Source organism: Muntiacus reevesi, chromosome 8, assembly GCF_963930625.1.
Source record: "Muntiacus reevesi chromosome 8, mMunRee1.1, whole genome shotgun sequence".
Lineage (NCBI taxonomy): Eukaryota > Metazoa > Chordata > Mammalia > Artiodactyla > Cervidae > Muntiacus > Muntiacus reevesi.
In genome coordinates, this window is record NC_089256.1 from 54,921,781 (window position 1) to 54,941,825 (window position 20,045).

The 20,045-nt window shown below is 37.4% G+C and overlaps 1 protein-coding gene across 3 annotated transcripts in view; it reads right to left on the bottom strand.

The window, feature by feature from the left end:
- IL1RAP (interleukin 1 receptor accessory protein) overlaps positions 1-20,045 on the bottom strand; it is a 139,529-nt gene that overhangs the window by 67,255 nt on the left and 52,229 nt on the right. For all 3 annotated transcript variants that reach the window (XM_065942266.1, XM_065942264.1, XM_065942265.1), the window contains exon 2: positions 19,019-19,083. In XM_065942266.1, the coding sequence (XP_065798338.1) occupies positions 19,019-19,082 (64 nt within the window). In that variant the 5' untranslated portion in view covers position 19,083. The remainder of the gene's footprint in view (positions 1-19,018; positions 19,084-20,045) is intronic.

Sequence of the window (20,045 nt, forward strand, 5' to 3'; positions counted from 1 at the left end):
TTCTGGAAAAGGCAGAGTTATAGAAACAGAAAACAGATTGATGACTGTCTAGGGGCTTGGGGTGAGGGAAGGCATGAGATAAATTTTGGAGGGTAATGGGACTTTTCTGTGTCTTAATTGTTGTGGTGGTTGTTACGTGGCTATATGTAGTTGCCAAAATTCATTTATTTCACACACCCAAAACTGAATTTTATTATGTAAATGAAGTGAATTAAAAATAAATTTTAAAAGGTCAAGAGTACCTATAAGAGAATATAATTTATTAATAAAAGAGTGGATATATTTCATATGTACAACTGAACCACTCTGCTGTACAGCTGAAACTAACATAACATATAAATCAACTATATTTCAATAATTTATTATTTTTTTTAAATGATTGAGTTGTTTAAAGTAAAAATTGATCCAAATAATTCCAGCCTCTTAATTAGAGATTTGGCTCTATCTGTAATGTCTGGCAGGGGGCAAGAGTTCAATGATGGACCCATCTACAGGGTCTTCTCTTATCCATCTCCAAGTAGTCAAGTCACAGGAATCCTAATGACTTAACTCGGACACAACTCCTCTGGATACAACTGGCTACTCTCATTTCAAAGTCATGTCTCTCACTTCAAAACCACAGTAGCAGTTTCTCTGAACCTCACTTATGACATCAACCAATGTAAAATTGTTATTTAAGATTATGACAGATCCCCTGCTAGATTGTGAACCCAACTGTGAGGGTTTAGATCCTTATCACTCAGCACAGTGTCAGTTCACTGCAAAAGCAGAGATCAAGAACTGCATAGAGATAAAAAGCTATGCTTTCTCAGAACTTCTTAATACACATAGCATGCTCTCCCACACAAACTTGTCTACACGACTGACTTTAAAATGCACGCTGTTTGCTCAGTACCATGCTACCACTGAGTTCTTTATGATTAAAACTTCATTTTCTAAATATGCCAACCAAAACTGTCTGTCAATAATTGATACAGAGCACACACATTTGAAAGGAAACATTCAGTCAATTAAAAAAACAGAGAACATAGGATGTGAATTTTTCATGATGCAAATACTATGTCAAAATTGATTTGTTGCTTCCTGAAACATATACAGTGCACTGAGTTCAGTTCAGTTCAGTCACTCAGTCGTGTCCGACACTTTGCAACCCCATGAATCACAGCACGCCAGGCCTCCCTGTCCATCACCAACTCTCGGAGTCCACCCAAACTCATGTCCATTGAGTTGGTGATGCCATCCAGCCATCTCATCCTCTGTTGTCCCCTTCTCCTCCTGCCTTCAATCTTTCCCAGCATCAGGGTCTTTTCAAATGAGTCAGCTCTGTGCATCAGGTGGCCAAAACAATGGAGCTTCAGCTTCAACATCAGTCCTTCCAATGAACATCCAGGAATGATCTCTTTTAGGATGGACTGGTTGGATCTCCTTGCAGCCCAAGGAACTCTCAAGAGTCTTCTCCAACACCACAATTCAAAAGCATCAATTCTTTGGTGCTCAGCTTTCTTTATAGTCAAACTCTCACATCCATACATGACTAGTGGAAAATTTGTTCACCACTGTATCCTAAATCTTAGCAAATGCCAGGTTCATTAAATTGTCTTAATAAAACACTGCTTAATGAATGGATACACTTGCTTTTGCCACTATATTGAAAAATACAATTGAAAAAAAATACAAATTGCAAATAGTTTACAGTCATCAAAGCCAAAGTAAGTGGCAGAGAATCATAGGACCATAGGCTTGTTTTCAAGAAACTGGTTTTGAAGAGTAGGCAACTACAGGCCTTTTAATTTTTAGAAAATTTGTAAATAAACAAATATCTGAAGCAAATGAAATTCTTTCTTGACAGGAGTTTACCTGCATTTGAAAATGTGGATTCTTATGGGTAAACATTCACCTTCAAGTGCAAAATCTCAGTCCTACTCTCATAATATATGAAAGAAAATCAGTAGTGTTTACCCATATGCCAAGTGCATGGTGTCAGTTTTCAAGTTTTTTCAAGTGAGCATCTGCTTACGTATTTGCTTTTGCTAATTACAGGAAAACTTTGCAGTGCATTATCTCCCTGAACCTCCAGAACAACTCTGCAAGGTCGGTAGGGCCAATATGATCATCTTCATTTTATAAAGACAGAGAGTCACATGGAGACAAGATGTGACTTGAGTCCAGGATACTTTTTCTCTGCCTTACATACTGAGAGTTACTCAGGACTTTTTCCAAACTCCCATAGCACTAAGATCTAAGTTTACTACACTAATAAAAAAGAAAATGCTCAAATGTTCCTCTCCTAGATCACAGATTAGGGGGGTATGTCCTGGGAAAACCTCTGAATTCACTATGATCTCTTCTTTTTTGATGCAGTGTATTTCATTTTAAGGAACCATTCTAGAAAGTGCTATGGTATCTATCATACACAACCTGAAATTCATCTGCTACTGTATACTTCAAAAGACATTTACAGTGACTTTTGAAAATAGTTTGGAAGTCTTTCAAAACTTTACACATAGAGTTCCAATAAGTGAAAGTGAAAGTCAATCAGTTATGTCCAACTCTTTGAGACCTCGTGAACTGTAGCTTGCCAGGCTTATTTGTCCATGGGATCTCCCAGGCAAGAATACTGGGGCAGATTACCATTTCCTTCTCCTGGGGATCTTTCCAACCCAGGAATTGAACCTGGGTCTCCTTCAGAGTTCCCATATGACCCAGAAATTCCAGTTCTATGTATATACCCAAGAGAAATGGAAAAAACATGTACATACAAAACTTGTACATAAATGTTCACGTAGCACTATCCATAATAGAGAAGAAATGAAAACAATCAAATGCCATTGATGATGGGTAGATAAACAAGGAGACTATTCACCAATAGAAGTTAGCAAAATACTCATAACATGCTATAACATGGATGTACCTTGAAAACATTAAGTGAAAACATTATTCTAAGCCAGTCATGAAAAACGTCATATGATTCCATTTATAGAAAATGTCCAGGACAGACAAATCTATGGCAAAAGGAAGTAGACTAATGGTGGTTTAGAAATGATGGAAAGGGGAAGAAGGGATGTGAATTGGCAGCTAATGAATAGAGTTTCTATTTCAAGGGATGAATATGTCCTTAGATTTGGTGATGGTGCTAACATAACGAGTTGCTACTGCTTTCAACACATGGAGTCTTCAGAAAGAAAATACGAAATAAACAATGTCTTCAGTAGTGAAAGGGTTAGAATTCCCTGGATATATCAGGAAAAAGAATAATAGGTTGAGAGTAAAAGACAAGGGTTTGTGTTCTGGTTCCCTGGTTCATTTGTTTACTGTTTTATGACTGTGGTTAAGTAGTCTAGTCTCTCTAAGTTTCTGTTTCCTTATCTGCAAATAAGGATAATAATGTAATTTACTGTTTTTCTGATGATCAAATAATACAAATATTTTTTAAATTTCTTCCTTCATCTGTCAGCATTCCTTCATTTCTCTAACAATAAACATATACACTATTGGGCTCATAGAATGTGTCAGATACAGTTCATGTTATTAATATCATTATATCAACTAATCATTACAGTGGGTGAACAACATCGTATAGTGTAAACAGATGTTGACTTCGTTCTTTTTTATTTCCAAAGTTTTTTACTCCTTATTTATAACTATAAATATAAGTAGATTATAATATACTCAGATTATACAAAATTATTTTAAAAGGGTAGAAACAAACTCAAACATATTTTTGCTTTCATACAATAATCACTATTAAAATTTGGGTGCATTCTACCAAAAGTTTTCTGTATCTGCATACATGTGCTCACACACACATGCACACAGTGGTGTATGGTAAACCAGTGATGGAGGTGGGATGGGGGCTGATTTGTAGCAATTATTATTTTCCCCTTGGGTAAATGCTCTTACCATAGCCAGTTTTAAACTACCAATGGTTTAATAGCTGGCTCACATAATTCCTGAAAATTGAATAAATAGCTCTCAAAAGTGCAGCAATCTAAATGTCAGCAAACAACTGCCACTGTTTTAAAGATTTCAGACTTTGAAGACTTTATGCTGTACAGTACCCATTTTTTGTTTTGTTTTGTTTTGTTTTTCATTTATTTTTATTAGTTGGAGGCTAATTACTTTACAGTATTGTAGTGGTTTTTGTCATACATTGACATGACATGGAAGCAACGTAGATGCCCATCAGCAGACGAATGGATAAGGAAGCTGTGGTATATATACACCATGGAATATTACTCAGCCATTAAAAAGAATTCATTTGAATCAGTTCTAATGAGATGGATGAAACTGGAGCCCATTATACTGAGTGAAGTAAGCCAGAAAGATAAAGACCAATACAGTATACTAATGCATATATATGGAATTTAGAAAGATGGTAACGATAACCCTATATGCAAAACAGAAAAAGAGACACAGAAGTACAGAACAGACTTTTGGACTCTGTGGGAGAAGGCAAGGGTTGGATGTTTCGAGAGAACAGCATCGAAACATGTATATTATCTAGGGTGAAACAGATCACCAGCCCAGGCTGGATGCATGAGACAAGTGCTCGGGGCTGGTGCACTGGGAAGACCCAGAGGAATCGGGTAGAGAGGGAGGTGGGAGAGTGGATCGGGATGGGGAATACATGTAAATCCATGGTACCTGTTTTTAAACAGAAATATCTATCATAAACTCATTTCCCTATCATTTCTCTGGTGACTCAGTTGGTAAAGAATCCACCTGCAATGCAGGAGATCAAGGTTCAATCCCTAGGTGGGAAAGACCCCTGGTAGAAGGAAATGGCAATCCACTTCAGTATTCTTGCCTGGAAAACCCCATGGACAGAGGAGCCTGGCAGGCTACAGTCAACAAATATAAAATTACTTTTAAAGACTCAACAGTATTCTCCTTTTTTTTTTTTTTTTTTTTGAATCCTCTATCAATGAATGATTACATTGCTTTTTTTCAACATTAACTATTTGAACAGCAGTGTGAAAAATAAAATTGTGAATACGTCTTTAAGCATTTCTCTGATTATTTCCTCAGGATATATGTGTGCAAATTTCATTAAAAGGTCAAAGGGAGGCACCTTTGTGTTTTTGAAGCAGTCACGGTGTCCTCCACAGAACCTATTCCAGGTACACGCCTACACACAGGGTACCGGAACACCACACCTGGGCATTAGATCACATGTCTGTCCAGCCCTAGACAGGGCTGTTTCCCTTAATTCTTGCTAATCTAATGGGTGGAAAGTGACATCTCATTGTTGGCTTAATTTGTATCTATCTTCTTACTCACGAATTTGAGCTTCTTTTTAGGATGAACTTGTTTCTTTCTTTTTGAACTACCTGAACTTCCAGTTAAAAATCTTTTCTCATTTTTCAAAGAATATATTTTTATTGAATGGATTTCTTTTGTGTGCAAGAGCTCCTTGTGTTGTGATGGCACTAACCATTGCCATACACCTATATTTTCCCAAGTTTTCATTTGTCCTTTAACTTATAATATTGTAATGCTCCACTAATGTCAATCTTTATGTAATAAAACACATCAAATTTTCTTTAATGGGCCCTATCCTTGATGATATATCTAGAAAGGCTTTTATTTCAACCTTGTGAAAACATTTGCATATATTTTCTTCTAGTACTTTTAGGGCTTAATTTATTTTTTTAACATTTAAATATTTATTTCAACTGTGATTGGTTGGGAAGTAAGGAATGAGGTAAAAAATTTAACTTTATTTTTATAGAAATTATCCAAATGTCCTAGTATTTAAATACATCTTTTCCACTGACTCTGGATGCTACCTTGGGCATCCGCCAGCTGCAGGGCTGGCTTACTTTCTTTTCTGGATTTCTGTTTTCACTTCAATTTTGTCCTTGGAGAATTTCTTACCAACTCAGCAATTTATTTTAAATGACATTTATTTTTAAATGCAGAAATCTAGCTGCTTTACAGGAAAAGGGTTGTTTAGCAGACGTGGTCCACCATACTGAGAGAATCTGAAATCTTCTCCAATCTATTTCTGATGTGCTGGTTAGCATGAACATTCAAGAAATAGATAATGTCAGGGACATATACAAGTCCTTCCAATAACCTTTTGTGATAGTGAAGACAGTTGCAACAGCATCCCTACTAGGACCTGTACCCAGATTATCTCTTCCTCCTCATCTCAGGCCTCTTCCTCCAGAGTTCTTTTCTTTTTTATTTATTTTGTGTGAATTTAAAAATATTTTTATTGAGGTATAATATAACATTATGTTAGTTTCAGGCATACAGCATAATGATTTGATATTTGCATATATGGTGAAATGTTCACCACAGTAAGTCTAGTTAACATTCGTCACCATACATAGCTACTTTTTTCCCCCTTGGGATGAAGACTTTTAAGATTTACTCACTTAGCAAATTTCAGTGGATAAATAGATAAAGAAGATGTACTACTAGTACAGTATTATTCAGTTAAAAAAAGGAAGTCTTGCCATTTGTGACAACACGGATGGACCTTGAGACATTATCTTAAGTGATATACATCAAAGACAAAGACCATATGATCTCATATGTGGAATCTAAATAAAATAAAATAAAATAAACAAAAACCTGAGTCCATAGATATAGAGAACAGATTGGTAGTGGCCAGAGGTGAGAGATGGAAAGGTGGGTAAAACAGGTTACAAACTTTCAGTTACAAAATGAGTCATGGGGATGTAACGCATAGCAGGAGAACTATAGTTAATAAAACTGAATCATGTATTTTAAAGTTCCCCCAAGTCCTTGAAGTTCCAGCAACATTGGCATCATGATCCTTGTGGCTCAAGCCTTCCCACATCCCATCCACTGCCTTCTCCCAGCTATCTTCTGAAATAGATCTTCCCAACCATCTGACAATGAGAGTATTGTCCTATTACTTTCCATCAATATAATGTCCTATAGATTATCTTCTCAGAACTTTAAAAAAATGTATTTATTTACTTATTTTCTTCTGCCTTAGACCTTTTTCAAGAACTAAGCTTCGTGAGGACAGATATCATTTGTGCTTTGTTTACCAACAAATACAGACAAGCAGAGTATTAGGCACACACTGCTATACTATGAATGGATGCAAAGTGTCTTAATTTTATTTTATTTTTTACATCCACTGTGGTAAAGGGAACATTAACAGGTGCCCAGGAAACATCTGCTGAGCTGGGTTCCACATCTAGTCATGAAGGACCAGTTACCCTAGATGTGGGTATAATATAGATCTTTGACTTGCTTTTATCACATCACAGAGGTATATTTTCAAAACAGGAGGGAAATACTTATCCTTCTGTGATTAAAAGTATAACATGCTTTAAAATGGTGGCTCAGCTGTTAAAGAATCTACCTGCAATGCAGGGGACATGGGTTTGATCCCTGGATCAGGAAGATCCTTTGGAGAAGGAAATGACAACCCACTCCAGTATTCTTGCCTGGGAAATCACATGGACAGAGGAGCCTGGTGGGCTACAGTCCATGGGGTCACAAGAACAGTACATGACTGGGTGACTGAGCACATATGGCTGTTGGTCTAAGTGACACCATCCTGGCCTTTACAGTTTCTCCTGTCCTTCACCGACCCTACCCAGGACTGTACTGAGCAGTGTGCCCCTGCTTTGTCATCAAGGGCTTTGTAGTTAACAGATACTGCTTAATAATTACTAGGGTCAGGTGGCCTCTATGCTCTGTTAGTCCCCACAAAATGATGCAAGCCTTTGCTGACATATCCCCAGCACCCACAAGACTAGTTACTCATTCATGAATTTTGACTTAGAGATGCATGTCCTATTTCCAAGCACCTACCTTCCTACCCTTGGTGAACTACAAAATTGTCCCCGTGGCCCCTTGGTAGCACAGAGAGCAGCTGCAAATGCTTCTGAATACTTGTCCACCCAATCCAGATCCCACCCTGTAAGTTACCCATGAGAAACTGATCCATTGACTATAATGAGCCACCTGCCTTATTTTTCAGCCTCAAGATGCTTCTCAGTTCAGTGGGTACATTTGCTCCCTCTGTCCTTCAATACACACACAGTCACTCACTCACTCACATACACAAAAAGTAACAGTTTCTATAATGAAAAAAGATAAAATATTCCAGGCCCACCAGGAATAAAATGGAACTCGGAGTGACTCTACCGCCAAATTTCAAAATTCATACCCAAACACCACTAAAGGCTAGCAGGAAAAAAAACTGGCATTTTTAGACCAAAAATTATTTTCTAAGACTATACATCTAAAATGTGTCCCAGGTGGTATAGTTGGTAAAGAATCTGCCAACCATTTCAGGAGACACAAGAGACTCAGATTCGATACCTGGGTCAGGAAGATGATCTGGAGTAGGAAACGGCAAGCCACTCCAGTATTCTTGCCTGGAAATTCTCATCAACAGAAGAGACTGGTGAGCTATGCAGTTCACGGAGTTGCCAAGAGTCAGACACAACTGAGCTAAGTTGTGGTGGTATATATCTAAAAACGTCTGAGCCACATGAAAACATCATTTGCCAACTTCCAAAACACTTAAGAAGAGGGAAAGAGCCTGCTGTACTTGGGCCAGAAGGAAGAGACAACGAGTTCCAACTAACATTTCTGAGTTAGCGACATGGGAAGCCAAATGAATAATGCCAATATAACCTTTAATACCTTGATATTGAATGGTTTGCCTTGGAAACGAACAGAGATTATTCTGTCACAGCAATATGTGAACCGTGAACTTCCATATGTTCAAGCTGGTTTTAGAAAAGGCAGAGGAACCAGAGATCAAACTGCCAACATCCACTGGATCATGAAAAAAGCAAGAGAGTTCCAGAAAAACATCTATTTCTGCTTTATTGACTATGCCAAAACCTTTGACTGTGTGAATCACAATAAACTGTGGAAAATTCTGAAAGAAATGGGCATACCAGACCACCTGACCTGCCTTCTGAGAAACCTGTGTGCAGGTAAGGAAGCAACAGTTAAAACTGGATATGGAACAACAGACTGGTTCCAAATAGGAAAAGGAATACGTCAAGGCTGTATATTGTCACCCTGCTTATTTAACTTATATGCAGAGTACATCATGAGAAACACTGGGCTGGAAGAAGCACAAGCTGGAATCAAGATTACTGGGAGAAATATCAATAACCTCAGATATGCAGATGACACCACCCTTATGACAGAAAGTGAAGAGGAACTAAAAAGCCTCTTGATGAAAGTGAAAGAGGAGAGTGAAAAAGTTGGCTTAAAGCTCAACTTTCAGAAAACCAAGATCACGGCATCTGGTCCCATCACTTCATGGGAAATAGATGGGGAAACAGTGGAAACAGTGACAGAGTTTATTTTGGGGTGCTCCAAAATCACTGCAGATGGTGACTGCAGCCTTGAAATTAAAAGACGCTTACTCCTTGGAAGGAAAGTTATGATCAACCTAGACAGCATATTAAAAAGCGGAGACATTTACTTAGCCAACAGAGGTCCGTCTAGTCAAGGCTATGATTTTTCCAGTGGTCATGTATGGATGTGAGAGTTGGACTGTGAAGAAAGCTTAGCTCCGAAGAATTGACGCTTTTGAACTGTGGTGTTGCAGAAGACTCTTGAGGGTCCCTTGGACTGCAAGGAGATCTAACCAGTCCATCCTAAAGGAGATCAGTCCTGGGTGTTCATTGGAAGGACTGATGCTGAAGCTAAAACTCCAATACTTTGGCCACCTCATGCAACAAGTTGACTCATTGGAAAAGACCCTGATGCTGGGAGGGATTGGGTGCAGGAGAAGGGGACAAAAGAGGATGAGATGGCTGGATGGCATCACCAACTCGATGGACATGAGTTTGAGTAAACTCTGGGAGTTGGTGATGGCCAGGGAGGCCTGGCGTGCTGTGATTCATGGGGTTGCAAAGAGTCGGACACGACTGGGTGACTGAACTGAACTGAACTGAGTGCACTGTATATGCTTCAGGAAGCAACAAATCAGTTTTGACAGAGTATTTGCACCATGAAAAATTCATATCCTATGTTCTCTGTTCTTTTAATTGGCTGAATGTTTCCTTTCAAATGTGTGTGCTCTGTATCAATTATTGACAGTTTTGGTTGGCATATTTAGAAAATGAAGTTTTAATCATAAAGAATTCAGTGGTAGCATGGTACTGAGCAAACAGCAAGCATTTTAAAGTCAGTCATGTAGACAAGTTTTACCACTGAGTAATAGTTATGTTGTTTAGTTGCTAAACTGTGTCCGACTCTCAGACGCCATGGACTGTAGTCTGCCAGGCTCCTCTGTCCCTGGGATTTCCCAGCAAGAATACTGGAGTGGGTTGCCATTTCCTTCTTCAGGGTATCTTCCCAACCCAGGGACTGAACCGAAGTCTCCTGCATTGGCAGGCAGATTCTTCACCACTGAGCCACCTGGGAAGCCTTAATAATAGGGCTTTTAAGTTAATTGAACTTTTAAATTCACTTTTCTGAATCTGGAGTTCCTCACTGGTAAAGACAGATGAAAACATTTATCTCTATCTTATGAGGTTATTTAGAAATTTATGTAATATTTTGTGTTAATACATACACATACACAACTCTCTAATTCAATTAATGTTATCCCCCTAACCTTCCTTCTTTTTTATTAAACACACACATTACACTATATAGTTATTACCAATTTACAGAGAATTAGAATAAAAGATATTTAAAATCATGCTTAGTTTAACAATATCTTCCTTTATGATTAAAAAATTCAATATTACATAATGCTTCATGGCTATTTTTGCAGTCATAAGTTATCATTGCATTGTAGATGAGAGGAAGAACATTTTTAATAATAGGATATTTAGAGTAATAAAGGTGAAATAGCTAAGAGCTAGCTTTAATAAGTAATCAGAAACAAAGACCCTGCCTTTACTTTCTTCTGGAAATCCCCCTTAGCATCTCACTAGGAATAGTGCATGCCATGGGAGGGACTCCTCCAACACTTCCATTTACTAACTGCTTTATTCAATTTCCATTATTTCAACCATCCTCCAAACAAAGCAGTATCTTCCTCTTAGATCTAAATACAAGCTGGGTTTCTACTGAGCCTCAAGCGATACACTGCCAATCTCAGTGTCAATTGCAAATATCAGATTGCTTCTGCCCTCGACCTTATGTATGCAGAGTGCATAAGGGAACACCCTTGCCTGCCGTCTCCTCTTCCTTCATTACCATGCCGGCAGTGCGCAGTTCATTGCCTCTATCATCTCTGCAGTATTCTGCCTTCACAATACAAGTATCTTGAAGATGCTAATGGCACTCTTGACTAGAAGAACACTAGATACAAGGAAACTCCTATAATATTTAAGGCTTCTATTTCATCTCATCATTTTAAAATACAAAGAAGAAAGGAAAAAGAATGTAGAGATAAACAACAGAAGCTGAGCTATTCTGAAATGATATCATCCAATGTAAAGTTCAGTTAGAAAGGGAGAGTATTTAAGTGTGGTATTTTTTTTTAAGTGTTTTTTTTTTTTTAATGACCTGAAAAAGTATATAACTGAGATTGCATCAAACACAGCAACATTCCTCTGTGGAAATACTCTCTGTAGCTCTTTGTCTTTGTATCTCTCTCTATGTGTCTCTGTCTCTATCACTATCTCTTCTCTTTCTTCATCTCTCCTTTTTTTTCCTCTTCTCTCCTCACCCCCATCCTCTCTGTTTTCCTTTATCTTTAGTGGACAATAAAAAACCACTGAAAAGACATTTAAAAGCAAGCCATGGATGTCAAGAAGTCCTGTATAAGAGTAATTCAGTTGTCCCCAGGAGACTATATAGATCAAAAAGTCCAAAGCAAATTAGAAAATATGAGGATAAAATTAAGGCTTTCTAAGTGAAAAGCAAAAATTAATTCATTAAGAGTTCTGGGGCCATCTGAAGTCCCAAAGATCTAGGGAAGGACAGAATTAACTCTGGTGCATCAATTTAATCTATTAAGTATAAAATGTCTGAACAGCAAACTAGTCCACAATGAATGATTAGAGGTGTCTTCCCAAAGTGAAAAAGGGTAAACAAAGCTAGAGTAAATAATGGTCAACAATGGTTGAGAACTGCTTGAGAACAATAATTTGTATATCTGTGTTTGCCTTAACACTAATAGAGATCTTTATTTCAACTAAGAATCAAATAAAACCCACAGTATTATATTAATAAAGAGCTATATTTATATAGAAAAAGCTACCAGTGACTGATGGATGACCTCTCTTTCTATTTCTTTTCTTTTGAGTATCTGTGTAAGTTCCTTGAAGGAAGCATAGTTGGCAAATACTCTTCAGTTCATCCCTCTCCCTGGCACGGAAAGCCCAAACTTTAAAGGGACCACAGTGTTCTGTTATATAAGTTATGGGAAAAATGCAAACATCAGTACAGTGGAGTATATATCAAAATGCACAGCAATAACCTCTATGGGAAAAGAATCTAAGAAAGAATGGATATATGTATATGTATAACTGACTCACTTTGCTGTGTACAACACTGTAAATAAACCAAACTCCAATTTTTTTTTTTTTAAATGCATACTCCTGCCTAGCTTAAGGGAGTACTTCAAAAAATAGGAAAGTATCTTGGAAGTTAAAAAAAAAAAAAAAAAACAATGATGGCAAAGCGCCTTAAACTATTACTACAGACTTTATGAACACTGGAGGAAAGGGTATTTATTTCCTAATAATGTAAAGTTTTGCCAGGAGTTTTGATTCTGATGGTAGAAGGAGAAAAGAAATTCATGAAAATAACAGAACTCAGCCAAGTCTAGATGATCAAGTGTGTGATTGTTTTGTCTCTTTTCTCTGATTTTCTCAACCATCTTGTATTTTCATTGTTCCTACTGCCTCTAAAACAGAGAAAGACAAAAGAAGGCAATTCTGTATATTGCTTTCATAGGTTTGTATGGCAGGTACTTGAAATTATGACCAAGGTTCTCATATTATTTATAAAATTTATCCATTTTCTCTCTGACCCTCAAAAATAAATGAACAATTGCAAAAGTCAGTGGATTTTAGAATAAAGCAATCTTTGGGTTTTTTTTTTTTTTTTTTAATATTGAGGATAGAAGTATATTTTATTTTTTAAAGAAATTCATCTATTAAATAGAAAAGCTTTTTTAAAAATAGTGAAGTAAAATGGGTGAGGACTGGCCCAGTAGTGAGTCAGTGGTAATCAGATGGTGATTTGGTTCTCTAAAGTTCATCTAAATATGGCAGAAACAAATGTTACAGGGTGAGGGGTGGGATGGGCCTGCAGAAATAAAGGTGATTCAAAGGGCAGAAGAAAGTCTTATAAGCCAGACATTGTCACTGAGAACCATATATACTCACGTATCCCCTGCAAAAATAGAATCTTCTCTTAATTCATACATGTGAAGGAAAAATCAGGTCATTTTTCTAAACATAGATTTATCACTGTATTACAAGAAGCCTTTCTAGAGACTTTATAACTGCAAAGTCAGCATCACACCAATAAATTGTGGTACCCTAATATCTTTTCAATACCCACCTTTGGGAAGTACAAGTAACTAAACATAAACATCAGTCTTTCAAAGCCTTTAAAAGAAAAACAAACGAAGAGTGAAGATACCTGCTCCCAAGAGGAAACATTTAAAGGAAATCAGGGTGAATGTTATAATTCCAATGACCTTTAGGTCTAAGAATAAAATGAAACTGTATTCTTCTCCCATTCTCTAAATGTTTGGACTAAATTGCATAGAAACAAAATGTGTTCGGGATGACCAGCCATGAGCAACAGAGATAGGACTGAATGTCACAAGTACACCCAAGTAAAGAGTTTTTCAAAAAGCACATTCAAATAATATGAGACCACGGGAGCTGGCAACAAATTGAATCTTTGCCCCAAACTGAAGGACCCATTGCTTGGCACTAAAATACAGTAGATCCCTGTAGAAGAAAAACAACAACAAAGAACTACCCAAGTGCATCTAAAATACGTTAAACACAAATATTTCCTTCACCTGCAGGGATTCCTGTCCTCCACAATCTGTTCCCAAGCCACCTTTCTGGCTTGGCTTCTAAACACCTTCACACTATCCCTTCAGCAAAACTGAACTATTCTGTTCCCAAATAAGAGATGTATTGTCTCCTAGAAAAGAACAGTTGCTCTTTGATTGAGAAATCTTCAATACTGCCCTACAGGATTAATAACTTTCTCTGCTCTCTCATGCAATTTTGTTTGGTATTTAGTTTTTCTTCTTTCTCTCAGACTTGACTAAGATTCTTACAATAAGAACTTTTCTTTATTTACCCTGGATTCTAACAATATGAAATGGTCAAACACATGATATTTAGAATAAAATGAAATCATTGTAAGATGAACATTTGTCATTAGAAGTAATTAAATCATAGGAATGGTGTATCCTGGGTATGTCCATGGTTTATTGTAAGACCCACAATGCTCTTTAATAAAAAAGCAATAATGAAGAATTGGTTGAGATTTTGCTATTGTCAGTTGGTCTAGTTGGCTGGATGGTTAGCTTTTCTGTTGCTAATAGGTTGGTTGCTTTGGTTTATATGTAAGGACACAGAGAAACAGCATGATTAAATGTCCTTAATGTCATTAAACAGCTCATTAAGTGAAACAGTCAGAACCTGAATCAATATCTTGATTCCTGCTAAGCTACAATGTTTTTGCTTACTTATTTATTTTACATAGTATAATTCATTCCCAATAAGTCACACTATTATTTCCACTCTCTGCAAATTTCTTAAAAATAATGATTAAAAAATCAGGGAATCTTACCTCTGTTAGCATAAGAAAGCCCTAAGGTCAGGCAATGTGGTCCAAAAGAAAGAGCTTGGCTTTTGGAGGAAAGATGGCCTTTGAAACCCTATCAGCAGTACTGCTAACGGAGGCCAACCCCACCCTCCCCTCTCACCTTTTCCTCCCTATTGGCCCCCCACCCTGGCTCTATATTTCCTAATCTATAAGAGAGTTATAAGAATCTCTACAACCCATCTGTGAAGCTAATGATAATGTGTGAAAAATCTAGCCCTGCACCTGGCACACAGTCAACAGTTTGTTGACTCTGAAAGAAAAAGCTGTATTTAAAGATGTGTGTGTATGTGCACGCGTGTGCATTTGAGGAAGAAAATTCATGGTTATCATTTTTCATATGGTCTGCAGCAAATAATTTTGAGATTGCAGTATTTTTCAAATTCATCAGATTATACATGGTACCATTCTAACTACCTTCCCAACTTGGAATCACAATTTCCAAATATTTATTTCTACTCTAAAGGTGACTTTAACAGTTCAACTTTCTAACCTTCTGCCAAAGAAACACACCAAAAGAGAAGTGTGTGGCAAATCAGTTTGCTTTTAGAATTCTTGCAAAGGAGAACTTCTTTGCCTATAGTGTTGGAAATATTTAATTGTATGATAAGTAAAAATGGGAATATTGAGTCTTGGGCTTACATTACATTGATTTTCTTCCTTGTGGGTGGAAAACATCTCAAATGAGGGGGAAGGGGGAGTAAAAATAATTCCCATGTATTAATGAAAAACATAGCAATCTATTACAGGGTGGTCCTTTAACAATTAGCAAAACTCATGACCCCTGGGATCTTAATATATTTTTCTAAATTATTTATATGCTAGTAGAGTCCAAGGGGAATGTATTTAGTAAAAATAATATCTATCTTAGGAACTGAGAAAATAGTTGCAGTCACAGTTTTGTTACGTATTAGCTGTATGACTTTGGATAATTCTCTCAGCCACTTTGATTCTAATTTTCTGACCCCTAAAAGGGAGTTAAAATACCTTGACTGCTGTGTTTTGGGTGTGAGAACTAAATGACAAAGAATATGTAAAATTCAAATGAAATTGTATTTCAGCAAAGGGAGCTTTATTATCACCTCTATAACTGTTACATTATATTATCACTATTAAAATCATTTCAAGCTTTAATTCCTTAGAAGAGAGTAAATACTGATCTTTGATTATCTGCTTTTATTACCACCAGCAATGAAATGTTGACCCCACACTCCCCAGTGAAGCTGGAAATCACAGGACTGGTATAGAAAGACTATGTTTTCTAGTCAGAATCATGTACCTTAAAGTCCAGTTGACTGTATTTGAAATGCACCACACAGAAATAAAGTCGTTGTGTGGTTGAGATTTCTTTTTAAAATTTGGTACTTTCCTTTAGAGAAGGGTCCACATGAAGGGGTCCAGAGGAACAAGATAAAGCAAATATCACAAGCATGGACAGAGCTTTGGGGTTTTCAAGATATCTCTCTTTGTTTACATCAATCCTGTGGCTCCATTAACATGGGTACCTGAAGCACAGAAAGGACCTTACGAAAGACTAACCGTCTACTGTCATCTACACTGTTGTAAAAGGCATGATGCACGAGAGGTTGGTTCATCGGATCCCTTTCTCCCTCTCATAGCTCAGAGCCGGTTCCCCTTTTATTTTTGTCAATAACACTTACTTTTTGTTCCTCTCCTTCCAACTAGGAAGTGCATCACTGACACAGACACAATATACCTTTTCATAAGGAAGGCAAATGAATATGGGCCAGATGGGCCGAGGGCATTACAACATGTTTCCTGCTCCCATGGTGACTCAGTGGGGCTGGTATGAGAACGTGTTTTATTGAAGAAGTCAGCTTCCCCGGCAGAATTATGAGTCAGTTCCTGGGTAAAAAGCTCACTCTCCAACATCTGAGGGGGTGGTGGGGGGTGCTCTTTGGATGGATTACAGTAAAGGTCATTCAGAAAAGCAACTCTGCCAGGACCAGTGGGGAGGCACCAGCACTAATGAGCCACTAACTCCTGAGAATTCATTGATCTCTAACAAGGTTAACAAGGTCATTTTTCCATTTCCCTTCAAGGTGAGGGCATGAAACCACATTGACGGATTGCTAGTATGAATACAAACAAGTTCTATTATAAACTTTATAATTGACCAATTATATAGTTGACCAACTTGGGCCAAAAAAAAACAATGTGAAGGGACAGCTTTTCATTCACTTTATATCTATATATCTATATCTATCTATAATATATATATATATATCTACCTATGCCCATCATATATCTATCTGTATATATGCAAACATTGAGTTCCTACTATGTGTCTGTGTCAATCTTTACTCCAAGTGTATGGGTTAACAGACAAAATGGACAAGTCCCTGTCCTTGGGGACCTTAAAAGCAGAGAAATAGGAAGGAATAGAGGAAGAGAGAGAGAGAAAGGAAGAAAGGAGAAGAAAACAGGGATTGGAAAGGAAAAAGAAAATGAAAAAAGAGGAGGAGGAGAAGAGAAGGATGAGAATGATTGATATAGTGACAAAAAATGAGTGTTAAGAAGAAAACTAAAGGATAGAGGACTGGAGTGATTGACAGGCCTATTTTAGTTAAGATGGTTAAGGATTGCTTCTGTAAGAAGATACCATTCAAGGATAGAACTAAATCAAATAAGAAACTATAATCGGGGGTTATACTCAGCATATTTAAAATCAGGACATCAGGGAACTGGCCAGGCAAATGGGACACTCAATTAAGCAGGGTAGACGCTGGTTTAAACAGGCAGTAGAGCTCTATACTAGAGCATCCCAGTTGAATATCAGTCCTGCTTATAATACATCCTCTCCTCTGTAAAGCCTCTAAGGACCAACAAGGTTAGAAGTTATCTCTCCTTCTCTTGGCTTTGAGCTGTACTCTGTCCAAGTTACACCACTCCTTTAGTGCTAGTTTTGGTTTCCAATAAAATGCCTTAAGTGATGTAGCAAAACCAAAACACACAAAGGAAAAGTAATCAAGATGGTAGGAAGGCTTAAATCCATGCCACATGAAGAACAGTTGAAAGTATATACTGGAGAACATGACCATGGTTTGGTGACCCCTGTTGAACATCTCTGATGGCCTCTCACATAGAAGAAGAATTAAATCAATGAGATTCAAAGTATGATCCATGATCTTCAGGGAAATTATACATGGGAAGGTTTTTTTGTTTTTTTTTAAATGAAGATAACTCTGTTCCTTGAATTAAAATTAGAGACTCATGGAATGAGGTATTTTCCATTTAAATCAAGCAGTTGAACCAAAAAAAAATGTATGGATGTGACAAAAGACAAATTTCAGTTACATGTACTAAAATTTTTCTAATAATGTGATCAGTCCAAAGACATCATGGGCCAAAATGAGATGATCACTAGTTAGAGGTACCATCAAATAGTTCTGAGAAGTACTTCTACAGATGAGATGAGATCCACGAAGACAGACTTTCAAGTCCCCTGTAACTCTGATGTCATATGATCCATGTCCAAAATAGCTGAGTTTGGTTATTTAAACTCAATAAATATTTTGGCTGCATCTTCTTATGCTTGTGAAGCAACATCCAAAGAAAGAATGAGCCTAACGATAGGTTCTTTCTTTCCTATGTGTGTGCTCTCCGTGTGCTTAGCTGCTCAGCCATGTCCAACTCTCTGTGACCCTTTGGACTGTAGGCCTCCAGGCTCCTCTGTCCATGGGATTTTTCAGGCAAGATTGTCCTTTCCTTCTCCAGAGGATCTTCCCAACTGAAGGACTGAACCTGTGTCTCTTGTGTCCCCTGCATTGCAGGAGTCATCAGAGCAAAACTATCTTTATTTATTTGTTTTTATAAGGTATCAATGGGCTGTTACCACCAAGGCTTCCTCTGCCACTAGCTCAAGTTTGGAACTCAGAAGTCATCCACTATCACTGTCATTTCTTTTCCTATAGGACCTGAGGTAAGGGGAAGAAATACGATTCTAGTTGCCTTAGACGTGAAGGTGAGGAAAAATTCCTATAAGTAAACACACCCAACCAGTCCTCCCAGTGTACTTTGCCCCATAAAGACTAAAGATTTCAGTAGTTCTTGCCACCATCACAATTATATGATTCTCTCAAATATAAGATTTTATATTACCACAGAAGTCAGTGGAAATAAGCAACATTATGTTTTCTTAACCCATTTTCAGACATACAACATTACCCTCCATGTTCTCTGCATCTTAACAGATTGTTAAAAGACATTCACTTACCTGAGGCATCGCTTTGCAGGATCCCATAGAAGTACAGGCTCATTACACACCACAGAAGTCCCATCCTGTCAATACAAACACAAAGGTAAGGAGAGAACTTATTACCCTCAAGTGCTTAAATAATACTAGTGCATATGTAGCCTGACTATTGACTAGGAACTGCTTTAAGACTTTTACAATATTAATACAAAAATATAATTATATTTATAATAACACATTTTTTATATTTATAAAAAATATAACACAACCATAAAATTATAACAATTTTACAATGTTAGTATTGTCAGAACCAACCAGGAAAATAGGCTTTTTTTATGTCACCATATTACAGATAAGAAAACTGAGACAAGTGTAAATAATATAAAAGATACTTTGGCTAGAAAAGGGTAACTGGTGCATCTAGCTTGTGTATGCTCAGTCACATCCAACTCTTTGCAACCCAACGGACTGTAGTCTGCCAGGCTCCTCTGTCCATGGAATTTTCCAGGCAAGAATACTGGAGTGGGTTGCCATTCCCTTCTCCAGGGGATCTTCCTGAAGTCCCAGCGAACTCATCTCTTGAGTCTCCTGCCTTAGCAGGCAGATTCTTTACCATTTGCAGCATCTGACAAGTCCCAGAAAGTGGTAGGGTAATGATTAAATTACAACAGCCTGGCTCTAGAATGGTCTCTTAATCACTGAACTCTGCCTACTTAAAAATATTTTTTTTAGATTTTTTTTTCATCAGAGTTGAATTTCTGGCAGATAAGTTTGTTCTTCTTACCCTTTATCATATTGTCTTGGTTTATTTCCACTTGGAAATGTTTTATTATCTAGACACTTTTTCTTCTTAGCGAGGAACAGAAAGTCTAGCAATCCTAGATTCAGACTTGGTTTGCAGTCCACCATACTTTGAATTTATAGTAAAGGGAAATGTATAACCCTCATGTCTTACTGCGCCTGCTCTACTCTTCTATTCAAGAGACAAATGATGAAGCTGGATTCCAGTTTCTGTGATCTTTAGCCCTTCTGTTGGTAACCAGTTGAA